The 13,691-nt window shown below is 53.0% G+C and overlaps 1 protein-coding gene across 3 annotated transcripts in view; it reads right to left on the bottom strand.

Moving 5' to 3' along the window:
- The window catches only part of LRRK1 (leucine rich repeat kinase 1), a 124,301-nt gene that overhangs the window by 76,798 nt on the left and 33,812 nt on the right, over positions 1-13,691 (bottom strand). For all 3 annotated transcript variants that reach the window (XM_062204967.1, XM_062204968.1, XM_062204969.1), the window contains one exon: positions 7,917-8,080. In XM_062204967.1, coding sequence (XP_062060951.1) covers positions 7,917-8,080 — 164 coding nt within the window. The remainder of the gene's footprint in view (positions 1-7,916; positions 8,081-13,691) is intronic.

Here is a 13,691-nt window from a genome sequence, read left to right as displayed (position 1 = left end):
AAGGCGTGACTTTGAGGAAGTGGACTGAAGGGGCGGGCTTGGCAGGTGTGCCCCGCGTGCCCCGCGTGCCCCGCGTGCCCCGCAGGTGAGGTGAGGGCCGGTCTCTGGGACGGGCATGGTTTGGAGGAAGGAATATCATCATTTATCCCACAGAACCAGGAAGGAAGAACGCCCACCTGCCTATGGCTCTGCCCGGGTGCGGCCGGGCAGCCCTGCCGATCCAAGAAAGCGCTTGCATTGGAGAAAAGCCACAGGACTGATAAACGACCCATGCAGCTCGCAGCTGTCTGGACGCCGTTGGCGGCAGGCATAAAAGCCCCGTGCTCAGGCTGCGGTGAGTGAAGAGAGAGCCAGCCCGAGTCCAGGAGGGGCCCAGACGGGGGAAGGGCCTGAGCAGGCTCTGCAGTAAGCGGTGCTTTGAATCCCAACAGCAGAACAAAGAACAAATCAAAAGTAGGACTCCCCCATGCCTCCACGTCCCAACTTCCCTCTGCAAAGGAAGCACTCACATACAGCCTCCTAGAACACACCCATCCATACATATTCACAGGTGACCCGTAGAAAGCCAAGTGCTCTTTTCATTCTAACTTCGCAGCAGCACAGAAAAGCTAAAAACTGCGAAGTGTATGCTCCCTGAATTACTACTTGAACATGGCCACGGAACCAGCCCTAGCACACCCCTGCACTCAGAAGTCCCCTGTGCCCACTGTGGTCACAGCTGCACAGGGAGGAGCCCCGACCCTGGCTTCTAACTGCTTAGATCCATTTTTGCCTGCCTCTAAACACTATAAATCTTTAAAATATAAAAACACCTAATTAAAATTATAACATTACAGTATAAAAAATGCGTAAAGGCTTTCAATGTAAAAAGGTATAATTCCTGACTTGTTTTTATTTCTTTTTATTTTTTTTTGCTTTGAAATAATCAGATTCATAGTCAGTTGCAAAGATAGCACCTGGACGGCCTCAGATCCTTCACCCAGGTCCCCCATCAGTAGCATCTTACACAGTGGCAGCCTGACGTCAAGACCAGAAACCTGGCGCTGTACGACGCACGCCTGTGGTTCTGCCACTGTGTCGCCACCATGGCACTGGGACACAGCATTGCGGCCATCAACCACAAAGAGCTCCCGTGGACTGCCCCTCTACAGTCTCACACACTCCTGTCTCCTCCGTGCAACCTCCATTCTCTCTCCATCTCTGCAATACATTGAGCACATTGGTGCGTGGAGTCACTAAGACTGTGGCCCTCCAAGATGGGCTCGCCATGGCTGAGGACTGTTCCGCAGTACATTCAGCCACTCACCCGCTGAGAGCGCTCGGTTGTACTGGTGTTGGTCAGTTACAAATAAACCTGCTGTGAACAATCGTGGGTAGGGTGTTTCTAGTTTTCTTAAGAAATTGCTAAGACCGTATCATTGTGTATTCTCATCAGCAGTGTACTAGAGATACAGCTGCTCTGACTGTCACCAGAATTGTGGTATCGGCCGCGTTTTTCGTTCTGGCTGTTCTAACGGGTGTGCAGTGATGCTGGGCGCATTTCGTGAGCCATTTGCTACCTATATATCCTCTTCAACTTCTCTCCCAGAGTGCATATATTTTACAAGTGGATTGTTGGCTTTTTAATGTTGAGAGAGAGATTGATTTTCCACCCACTGATTCATTCTCCAAATACCGACAACAGACAGGGCTGAGCCAGACCAAAGCCAGGCGTCTGGAACCCAATCCAGGCCTCTCGCATGGGTGGCAGGGGTTACGGACTTAAGCCATCGCCTGTTCCCCCCAGAGTGTGCGTGAGCAGGAAGCCGATCAGAAGCGGAGCAGCCAGGACTTGAACTAGGTACTCTGACTGCAATGCGGGCATCCAGGCGGAGACCTTAGGCTGCCGCGCCAAACACACACCTCCATTTTTCTCTTCTACAGATCGTTTCTTTCATAGATTTTTCTACCTGGATCATTCTGTTTTCTGCAAATGGACAGTTTTATTTCTGCCTTTCACATCGCATTTCCTTGCCTTGCTGCACTGGCTAGAACTTGTAGTTAAGTACTGAACAGTATCCTACTGAATCCAGTTACGTCACAACTACTCTTGAGTGGCACTCTGGTATCATAGTGAGTGGAGACTCCAGCCTTGTTCCTGCTCTCAGGGGAAGGCAGGTGGGGCTTTAAAGAGGTGGCTGAGCCTCCACAAGAGGGATCAACGCGACGCTCTCCAGAGCCGCAAGGCGGGGCTGCTCCCGGTGCTTTGCCCGTGCCCCACACTTCTGCTGGTCCCTCCACTTTCCCGTGGGGTGATGATGTACCCGTGGAGGCGAGGCCCTGGCCAGATGGGGCTGCCTGCTCTGGGTCTTCAGCCTCTGGAACCATGAACTAAACGAACCCTTACCCTTTATAAACCACCCAGTCTCAGAGAGCGTACGTAGCAGGGCCGCCGGCAACGACAACACAAGCTGTTGGAATGCGTACATCTTTGGAGGTGTCTTGGTCAAGTAGAGCAGTTCCTCTTGATTCATAATTTCCTGAGAGGCCCTTGGTTTTAGGTCGTGAACAAGAACTCGAGGTTTCCAACGCGTACCCTCCGTCACTTGATGCCACGGCGTGATTTCGCTGTCTGGGGTCCTCGTGTGGAGGATCCCATCGGTTCTTCCCCCCCAAGCAGCTCTGCACCCCTGGAAGAGGCCCCGCTGGGTCAGGACGAGCAGTCCTCCCGTACACCCCTGGAGCTGTGCGTCTCGGTCCCGCGGGCCCTCGGCGGCTCTTTCTTTTTGTACCACCTGCGTCTGGCTTTGGCATCGGGGCTAACGCCGGCTTCCCAGGAGTGTCGGGAAAGGATTTGCCCCTCTTCCATTTTCTGGACGAGACTGGGTAGAAGCGGCGTTGGTTCTTCCGCAGACCTTGGGTGGAATTCACCGGTGAGCAGTCTCGGCCACAGATTTCCTCCAGTAACTACAGAATCCCTTCATTTCATACTGAATGGGCTGTGGCAGTTTTGGCTCTCCAAGGTCTGATCCGTTTCATCCGTGCTGTCAGATTTAGGGGCGTGGTGTCCCTGTGGGGCCCACGGCGGTAGTCTCCCCCAATTCCTGCCACAGCCGGAGCTTGGCCCAGCTGAAGCCAGGAGCCAGGAAGTCCATCTGGGCCTCTCATGTGGGTGGCAGGGACCCAAACACTTGGGCCTTCACCTGCTGCCTCCCAAGATGAGCTCCGCGAGGCGCTGGCTCGGAAGTGGAGGAGCCAGTACTCGAACCAGGCACTGATATGGGACGTGGGCACCTTAAGCAGCAACTCAACTGCTATATCGAACGCTCCCCCTCCCTTTTACTAATATGGTATTTAGTGCTGTAGGTTTACCTCTCAGCACTGTTATCCCAAGTTTTCATTTTCATTCCATTCCAAGTTCCTCTGAAATTTTCTCTTTGAGCCATGGATTACTTAAAAGGTCTATGGTTCATTTCCAGGGGCTGGAGATTTTCCTACTATCTTTTTGTTACTGATTTCCAGTTTGATTCCTTCGAGGCTCTGTATAATCTCAGTTATCTGGATTTCATGAAGGTTTGTCTCATGCCCCAGGATGTGGTCTCTCCTGATCTAGGTTCTGTGGACACTTGGATTCTAAGGTGCACTTGGGAGAGTTACTTGACTGCCAGCCGGGTCCCGCTGAGTTCGTCTGTATCCTGTTCAGTTCCTCTGTCGGCTGTTGAGAAAGGGGTACCACTGATGCACGTCTGTCCGTCGTCCCTTCTGCTGCATCAGAGTTTATTTCATAAACTTTGCGATTTTCTTTGCTGAAGTCCATCGAACAGTCAAACAGCCACTCCTGTTTTCTGCTGATGAACGCTTGCATGGTATCTATTTTCCTATGTTTACTTCAAACCCACTTACATCACTTTATTTGAAGTGAGCTGACCAGACAGTTTACAGCTGCTAATGCTTTTTTGTAAATTTTAAAAAATTTTAACCGTTTAAGTTAGTGAATCTCATTCGTGTCACCTCCTTCACGGCCAAACCGAGGGGCGGGAACTGCTTCAGTTTCTCCACCTTCTCCTCGGCTGTGATGACCGAAATACAAAGGCAGCAGCCGCCCCAACTCTAAGCCTCACGATCCTTATTCTTCTCCGTCTGGAGAGACGTGGCCCCCTTGCCTGCGGGTGAGCAGGGACTCCTGGATGGGCTTGGATTTTCCAGGCCTGGCAACAAGGGGGGGCCAGGCGAGGACACTGCCCCGCGCCTCCCAGAGGCCCTCACAGTCAGCCACTGCTTATGCAATTTTTTTTATCTGCTCTGCCAAATTCTGTCTTGAAGTCCATGTATTTAGACCACTTACATTTAACAGAATTATTTAAATGCTGGGTGTGTGGTGCTATTTCTTTGCTTTCTGCTTGTTTTCTTTTTCATTTTTCCATTTCAATTTCTCTCTCTTCCTGTGAGTTACTTGAGCATTTTGTGAGTCCCATTTTGACTGTTCTACAGTTTTTCAGTATCTCTCTTTGTATGGTTTTTAAGTGGTTGCTCTGGGTATTACATTACACATACATATCTTATCAAAATCTACTGTTTTCAACACTTTATGCACCATTTTATTCTTCCTCATTGATCTAGCAACTGTGTTCCCTTAAATGGCTCCTCTCCATCAAGAACCACATTAGGCAACATAATAATTTAAACAACTAAATATGAGGATAAGGGTCTATTAAGTCACCCAGCTTTGTTACTGCCATGTTTCTGCTTCACTCTGGGGTCCTCCCTGTTTTTTTTTTTTTTTTTTTTTAAGATTTATTTATTTTACTTGAAAGTCAGAGTTACACAGAGAGAGGAGAGGCAGAGAGAGAGAGAGAGAGAGAGAGAGGTCTTCCATCTGATGGTTCACTCCCCAAATGGCCACCACTGCCGGCACATTGCGCCGATCTGAAGCCAGGAGCCAGGACTTCTTCCGGGTCTCCCATGCAGGTGCAAGGACCCATGGACTTGGGCCATCTTCTACTGCTTTCCCAGGCCATTACAGAGAGCTGGATTGGAAGAGGAGCAGCCAGGACTAGAAGCGGAGCCCATATGGGATGCCAGCGCTTCAGGCCAGGGCGTTAACCTGCTGCGCCACAGCGCCAGCCCCTCCTCGCTGGTTTTGATCTAGGGACTCTCCCTGGGCTTTCCCTTAGGAGAGGCCTCCTCTGGGCTGCCCATCGTCCTGGACACCCTTACCTGCAGACTTCGCTCCTGAGGGGTGTGTCCTCCGGGTGTGGGATTCTGGGTTGACTTTGAGGGGGCTGCAGGGCTTGAAAACCACACATCGGCTCCTCCTGGCTCTGTGGTTTTGCTGCGGAACTCCCTGCGGCTGAATCACTCTTCCCCTGAATGCCAGGTGTACGTCTCTCAGGCTGCCTTCAGGTAGGTTTTTTTTTTTTTTTTTTATTTTATTTCCTAAAGTCTGACTGCTATGCCCTTGGGACGGATTTTACCAGCTGTAGCCTCTCGGGTTCACTCAGCCCCTTCAATCTGGGTGTCTGTGTCCTTTGCCAGCTGGGCGACGTCTCCAGGACTGATTCTTGGAGCAGCCGCTCAGTCCCACCTTCTACCTACTCTCCTTCTGGAAGTCCAATAACAGGAAATTAGATCCACTAAAAATTCCATTCTTGCACTTTCAGATTCTAAAATTCCTGTTTTGCTCGCCTGTTCTCCTTACAGCTCTGTTTCTTTGCTGCAGGTCCTGTTTCCCCGGAGACTTTAGGGTTCTCATTTACGTGGGCCCACAGCTGTCCTCGGAACAGTTTTTAGGACGGCTGCTTTGCACGCTGTCAGATAATTCTACTGAGAGAGCCGGTGCTGGCAACTGCTCGTTGTTTTCACTGCGTTGGAGATTTTCCTGGCTCTGGGCCAGCGCCGCGGCTCACTAGGCTAAGCCTCCGCCTGTGGCGCCGGCACCCCAGGTTCTAGTCCCGGTCAGGGTGCTGGTTCTGCCCCGGTTGCCCCTCTTCCAGTCCAGCTCTCTGCTGTGGCCCGGGAGTGCAGTGGAGGATGGCCCAAGTGCTTGGGCCCTGCACCCGCATGGGAGACCAAGAGGAAGCACCTGGCTCCTGGCTTCGGATTGGCACAGTGCGCTGGCCGTAGCAGCCATTTGGGAGGTGAACCAATGGAAGGAAAACCTTTCTCTCTCTCACTGTCTAACTCTGCCTGTCAAAAAAAGAGAGATTTTCCTGGCTCTGGGTATAATGAGGAAGGTTATTTTATTTATTTATTTATTTATTTATTTATTTTTAATCAGAACTTGGAAATTCTGTGCTTGCAACTGTGCTTGATGACTCTGGATCTCATTTGCATCGTGTGGTTAGAGTCTACTAATTGTGCACCTGTAGGGAAGAGGGGGCCGCTGCCTTCCCCCTGGGGGCTGCACAGCCAGACATGGGTGCGTGTCAGGGACTCCTCACCAGTGCCGGGCAGGGAGGGGACCCTAGGCTGCCCACGGGCTGGTCGGAGGCCAAGCGTCTCCGTACTGCCGGGTAAGCCAGTGAGATGGACGCGAGCCCAGCCTTCCCACGTGGTCGCAGCTGACGGGGGCAGTGGAACTGTTACCCCTGGAGGGTTCCTAGCCTCTGTCTCAGACGCCGGGCCCAGGGTTTCAGGTGCACTTAGCCAGAAGGGGAGAGGCGTCCCTGCACTGTCTTCCCTCCACCTGCGACTTAGCTGGACGCAGAAGTGCTCCCCGCGCTCAGGGACGCTCCAGCGGCGATCTTCCCAGGAGCTGCTGGGGATCAGCTCGTGCCTTTGGAGCGCTGCGTGGTTTCTGACGCTGCCTCCTTCCGAGGGGAATGGGTCAGGTGCTCTCCTGCACTGTGCAGAACGAGCCACGAGTCCACGGGCAGAGGGAGCCCACGGGACCCCGACCTCCCCCCAGGCTCTTACACTCCTGGAGGGTTAGGACTTGAGTTATTCCTGATTGCCAACTAAATGGAGAATAAGAAACCTGCGCTAATCAAATTGATGCAAATGGAACAGTGTTTGCATGGTAACAACCAATGAGAAGTGGCCACGAGTGCAAGAAGGTGGCAACAGCCGCCCCAAGTCCTTGGTCAGAGCTCCGTGGAGAGCAGCTCGGCATGGGTGCCCAGACTTTAAAAACGCTCAGTTTCCCAGCCTCAGTGCCTGCAAGTATCCCTTAGAAAACAGCCTGGGGCGGGGGGATCAGGCAAAGCACTCAGCTCAGCATGGCTAGTAGGGAACTAGAAACAACCGGACCCAGCCAGCAGGAAGCTGGTGCATTAAAGGACGCCTGGAAACCCAGAAAAGCGTTATGTCGGGGGCGTCTCCGGGGCGTCTCTGGGACCGCATCCCAACTAGATTAGCGTGAGTCGAGTGGACTGTGTGGGAAGACCTGGCCTGCGTGCGGGCAGCATCACCCACGGGCTGCGGGCGGCAGACTAGAAAGACCGCAGGTGCACTGCTCTCTCACTCTGGGAGGGGGCCACGCTCGGCCCGGCAGCCCCCCTGCTGGCACTCAGTTGACAGCCTCGGCTTCCCTGGTCCAGAGGCCCTGGGACATGGACTGAGCCTCTCTATGTGACGGAACGTTGCTCGGCCACTGAAGGTGACGTTCATAGAAACGTTTCGTCACAGGGAAAAGTCTGAACGTAGCACCAGGTGACAGCCAGCAATGAGTGCGACAGGACCCACAGAGTGCCCAAGAGCTGGAAAGGACACACCAGAGACCTCGCGTGCCACTGTAGGGTCTCAAGTTTTCTCTTTTGAGCAAGTGTTCCGTGACCCCACACCTGCCCCTCCCAGGCTCCCGGGAGCAGAGGCCGGGTCTGGGCAGCTGAAGTCGGCCCACAGATGTCGATGTGGAAGGAGGCGCTTCCAGACCACGATGCCAATAAGGAAATCACCCGAGCAGGGACCGCAGACGGCGCGTGTGGCCCAGGCCCTACCCTCTCCAGCTGGGATGTGCTCTCGTCGCAAGCTTCTCGGAGCAGGTCTCGGGCCCTGCCGGAGTCTCCCCGTCTGTAGGCAGCGTGGATGTCTTCTGTCCTGAGGGCCTGCGCTGTGCAGTCACCGCCCGGGGTGGACGGCTTGCTGCCCATGACTCCGGCACCTGCACGGGAGGAAACACACAGGGCATCGCCGTCATTGGGTGCCCGCTCTCGGGAGACGACAGCAGAGGGATGCGCTGTGACCTAATTCCGGGCGGCAGGGAGAGAGGAGATGGCCCTGACATGCCATTGTCACCGAACTCCTCTCATCCGGGAACCTGAAGCCCTTCCAGGGGAGACGTCCTGGGGCCGGCTTTCTGTGAAGGCTCCCGCAGCCGAGCGTGGCTCGGGGGATCCCGCACGGCCAAGGGCAGCCGCCTGGTGGGAGGGGAGCTGGCCGCTGAGCTCACAGCCAGCATCTGGGGAGCAGAGGGCTGAGGGTCAGAGTGCAGAGCTCCATTCTGGGGGAGGGTGGACATCTACCCTTTGTCCCCAGCCCTTTCCTTCTAAGCAGCCCCAAAGAGAGCCAGCTTTAAATCGGCAGTCCCAGTCCCCACCACCCTGTACAAATATACCATGGAATGACCGGGGTGATTCTTGGAGACTCCAGGCCTTGCACCACAGGGGTGACTGGCCAGGTGGCCCGAAGATACCTCCTGGCTCGGCCAATCGAGTTAGCTGGATGGCGGCCCTGCTTGGGACGCACTCCTGTTCTCTAAGAGTGGACGCTGGCCTGCCCGTGGGGCACCTGGCACTACCTGGGAGAGGCAGGGCTCACAGGAGGCCACGGTGCACCAGGGCCGGGCTGCTCCACAGGTGCACAGGGGAGCTGTGCGAGGCCACACACGGTGCTGGGGGCTGCAGACCAGAGGAAAGGAAGCCGTCTCTTGCCCTGTCACACTCCCGTTCCAGAACAGGGCTGCGCGGTTAGGGGCCTGTGGGCCCCGAACAGCTAACACACAGGCGGCAGGGGCTTCCCGAGTGTCCTGAACTGCACACAAAGTGCACACACACAGAGACACACACTCTCTCTCCCTCTCCCTCTCCCTCTCCTTTCCTAGGGAGAACACTGAGGGCCTCCAGATTCCCAAGGGGCTAGAGAGCTCTGTCCCCGTGGACATTACAGGGAAGACTGCGGTCAGGGAGGAGGCGGGCTCCACTGGGCAGCAGCAGTCACAGGCCAGGCTCACTCAGCCAACAGCGGCACACGGCTCCGAGCTCTGCTCCTCAGCCCTGAGGCTGGGGCTGAGCCCTTTCAGCTCCCCGCCAGCTCTCTGAAGAGACAAGGAAATAAGCTGTAGGGTGGTTTTGTTTATTTGTTTGTTTGTTTTGACAGGCACAGTGGACAGTGAGAGAGAGAGAGACAGAGAGGAAGGTCTTCCTTTTCCGTTGGTTCACCCCTCAGTGGCCGCTACGGCCGGCGCACCACACTGATCCGAAGCCAAGAGCCAGGTGCTTCCTCCTGGTCTCCCTTGCGGGTGCAGGGCCCAAGCACTTGGGCCATCCTCCACTGCCCTCCTGGGCCACAGCAGAGAGCTGGCCTGGAAGAGGAGCAACCGGGACAGAACCAGTGCCCCAACTGGGACTAGAACCCAGGGTGCTGGTGCCACAGGCGGTGGATTAGCCTACTGAGCCGCGGCGCTGGCCAGTTTTTGTTTTTTTTTTTTATGTAAATGCTAGCAAGGTGGTTTCGAAACACTCATATCACAAAGTATCACATAATAGCAGCTAACATCTGGAAAAAAATAAAAGTCCATTCATTTACAAAAGCATAAGAATTACATGCTTCTAAATAAATTTAACAAAAGAAGAGAAAGATCAGTACACTGCCAAGTGAGAGATAGAACGAGACCTACAAATTAAAGACAGCCCAGGCTCATGGATTAGAAGAATCAACACTGCTGAGATGCCAATTCTCTCTGATTTTAATCCAGATTCAATTTACTCCCGACCACAGCTGGGAACAGAAAGGGACAAGTTGATGCTAATTTCGTATGAAAATCTGCAGAATCTAGAACAACCGAAGCAATATTGAAAAGGAGGAGGGTTGGGGAGATGGCCCTGCCGGGCTTCCAGATTTAACACAAAGCTACAGTAACCCAAACAGTATGGGCTGACACAGACAAACAGCTGCAGGGGACAGAGCAGACTGAGAAAGGGACTCCTACCTGCACGGCCAGGTGAGATTTAAAGGGCGCCCTAGCCGTAGACTGGGAAAAGCAACGTCTCAGCAAGTGATGTTGAGATGTGGGACAAGTGTACGTCCTCGCGGAACAGGCAGAAGCACCCCTCTGTGCCCCCACTTCTCACCACACACAAACATGAACCTGACGTGGACCTCGGGCCCGACCAAACCTAGGAGTAAAAACCAGGAAGCTTCCAGGAAAACCACACGGGAGAACATCGTCCTGGCGTGAGAGGGAGCAAAGGTTCCCCAGACGGGGCACAGAGAAAAGACCCACGGGCGGGGACACTGCTGCGGCACGGGCAGTGCTAAGCTTTACGCACTCACATGGAGAGATACCGCTCCAAGGGGAACAGGCACAGTGCCGGCTAAAATGAAATCCAAAAAGGAGTGCTACCCATAACAGGAAAACTCCTATAACCCAACAATAAGGAGACAACAATTAAAGATTGGCAGAGACTTGGACACTGGAAGATGTTTTAAAAAGACCACAAGAGATGCCACCCTGTTTCCATCACAGAATGGCTAAAATCTGGAAAGACGGACAGAGGGTAAACAGGTCTGATGGTTTCTCAGGAAACTAAACACGCACCAACCCCAGCACCCAGCAATTCCATTGGTAGACAGAACACTGAAACGCGTCCATAAGACTTTATCCAATCATGTTCACAGCGGCTCTCTAGTGCTACTTCCTAACGTCAGTGGCCCACGTGCCCATGACCAGGGGCCTGGATAAACAAACTGTGGTTCAGTAGCTACTCCCCAGCGAAAAGACAAGACTATTGATCCGTGCGATGACTGTGAGTGAAGGAAGCCAGATAAGATTCCATCTATATTTATATGCTGTTCTAAGCTGTGCTTTAAAATATAACCAGAGGAGCGGCTCCCGGGGGCGGGGTGTGCAGCCAGGCTTACTAGGGAGGGGCAGGAGAACGCAGCCAGGGCTGTCGGGTCCGGAGCCTGATGCGGTTCCATTACACAGGCGCTGGACTCGTCGAAAATTAGCAGAGTCCACCTCAGACCTGCACGTTTCACGTCCTAGACGTTTTATCCCAGAACACTCCAAGCACCACTGACCCTTGATCGGAAACATGCATGCTAAAGAACACGGATGTCTACAACTTTCTCTGAAATGCATTAAAAACGGGACGCATAGGAACAAGATGCTAACCCAGAACCTAGCGGTCGGTACACGCGTGCATACATGCGTTCAACTCTCTTGGTTGGCTGTATGTTTGAAATTGTCCATGATGATCGTGGCACAAAAGGTGGGTCGTATTATCAGGCCCCAAGGCAGGGCTGGCCGTGGACCCCACCAACCACGCAGCCTGATCCTGCCCTGCACAAAGATGGAGCTAAGGCGTTTACCACTGTGCTGGGCCCGGAGGACTTCAGAGAACTGTGCTGAAAACTCACCATCAAAGGACCGTAACGCACCCGCTCCTGCTGCCGCGCCAGCACAGGACCGCTGAGCCTGCGTGGGGTCACCGTGCGCGTGTACAGGACCGTAACGCACCCGCTCCTGCTGCCGCGCCAGCACAGGACCGCTGAGCCTGCGTGGGGTCACCGTGCGCGTGTACACGTGCGTGCGTGCGTGTGACTGGCTGCTTGGTGTGCGAGTGGTCACACATGCGAATAAGGCAGCCTTGCTTCCCAGCACACACGGCCAGTGCCCATGAATTAATTATTTCCCTTCAGAGACCCTGGGATATCGGAGAGCAGGCCGAGGGAGAGAGGCCATTAGCAGGGCGTGAGGACGCAGACAGCACTCACCGCGGTGCCGTCTCTCAGAAGGGCGCACTTCATCATGCCACTGCCCATCTTGTGAAGTGCCCCTCAGTAAGAGATGTGTGCACACAACGGGCCTGCACAGCAGCCTCCGCTGTCCAGTTACGGACATCGGCACCGACAGCTAAACTTCAGCTCAAGGTCACGGACGTTGTGCAGGTGCAGCCTGGGACAGACGCAAGGACACGCGTAGGTCACACAGCGCATGTGAAAATACAACGGTGATTTACTTGAACTTGACCTTTAAAAACCAGCAAGCAGGTGGAGTAAGCAATGTAATAGCCACGTAGAACCTGCTCAGTTCGCTTTACGTCCTGAATGTTGTGTTATTTTTTCAATTTTGAATCTCATTTTCTTAAGTTGTGCCTGTTCACTCGCACTGACGCCCAGGTGCTGGGGGTTTAGTCCAGTCAAATTTTTGGAAGGACATGGTGGGAAAACATCGATTAATGAATGTGCATTTAATTTAAACTTCCAAGTGCTTTCCTGAAATTACAGAGAGAACGGCTGACATTCATTTAAGCTGAAAGAAAAGGAGACGATTACATAAATACTGAGTGTTAAAGATGGACTACCTGGAGATCGGTGACAGAATCAGAAGAGGTTTTCTTTTTTATTTCCCAAATTCTCCATAAGGGAATTATGGTTGCTTTTTTAAAATCTCAAAGATATTGTGTGGGTAATAAAACAGCAAATTCTCATGGAAAAAAAATTAAATCCCATGGCAATATAACGTGTCCAAGGCAGACAAGCCTGTCTTCACCACCAACACACAGCTTCCCCTAAAGGTAAGCATTCATTCCTGTAATTTCTTCTCTAGCAACACCACAGCTTTGTATCTGGGAATCGAGGACCTTTGATTAAAACTGAAAACACTGGGGAACGTTTTTATCCCCTTGGAGGTTATCTGCTCCCTTGTACTTCGTCCCCAACCACTGTCCATAGTAGAACCTTTTACACAGCAGCACATCAGAGCTCTGTTTCTTCATATGGATTGAAAATCGTATTGCAAAGTCTAATCCCCCAAACTTATTCTGCTTCAGGAAAACACTAACGACCCACAAAGATGCCTAGAATTAGTAGGAAAACAAGACTAGCGTGTTACAATGGTTTCGCCTAGAAGCTGAGAAAATGACTGTGTGTTTTTTAAATTAGTTTGTGTTGTGAATTTCAACCTATGGATGAAGACAAGAGAGGCTCCTCACTTGCCTCCGGCACGCAGTTAGCGTGCTTCCCGGCACGCCTGACCCGGGAGAGGGCGAGCAGGGGAACCAACTGACCAGCTCATTTTTATTTACTTAGATTTGGTTGCCAGCTTGGTTTTAGGAGACCGTCGGTTAGTAAGGGGAGCCATGAAGTGCAGTGAATGGCGGACTCGGTGCGAGCAGTTATCTGAGGATACAGGAGGCATGTCCAGTGACAGCCACACTAGCAGGTGAGCATCGCTGGGTGCCGCCCATGGCTCTTGGGGGCTCTGTCCCGTATCTCAGTGCACCAGGAACTAAAGTCCATTATGTAAAGAGACATTTGGTCACAGAAGCACGAAGCACGTACAAACCTCTAGAACCAAACACCGCAGTCCTTGACAATCGCCACCAATTCACACTCCATTTACAAGGAAACAGTTCTGGTCACACTGTGCGATCCACACAGTCAGCCAGGTCTAGCAGGAAAGATTCTCAGTGGCCAGTCACGGGGTCACTAAACACCTTCTCCGTAACTCCTGATTTAGAAAAACAAACGATCCTGGCTGCAGAGAG

The sequence above is a fragment of the Lepus europaeus genome, chromosome 11 (genome assembly GCF_033115175.1).
Source record: "Lepus europaeus isolate LE1 chromosome 11, mLepTim1.pri, whole genome shotgun sequence".
Taxonomy (NCBI): domain Eukaryota; kingdom Metazoa; phylum Chordata; class Mammalia; order Lagomorpha; family Leporidae; genus Lepus; species Lepus europaeus.
Note: the sequence above shows the minus strand (reverse complement) of the source record. Positions and strands in the feature narration are given on the sequence as shown.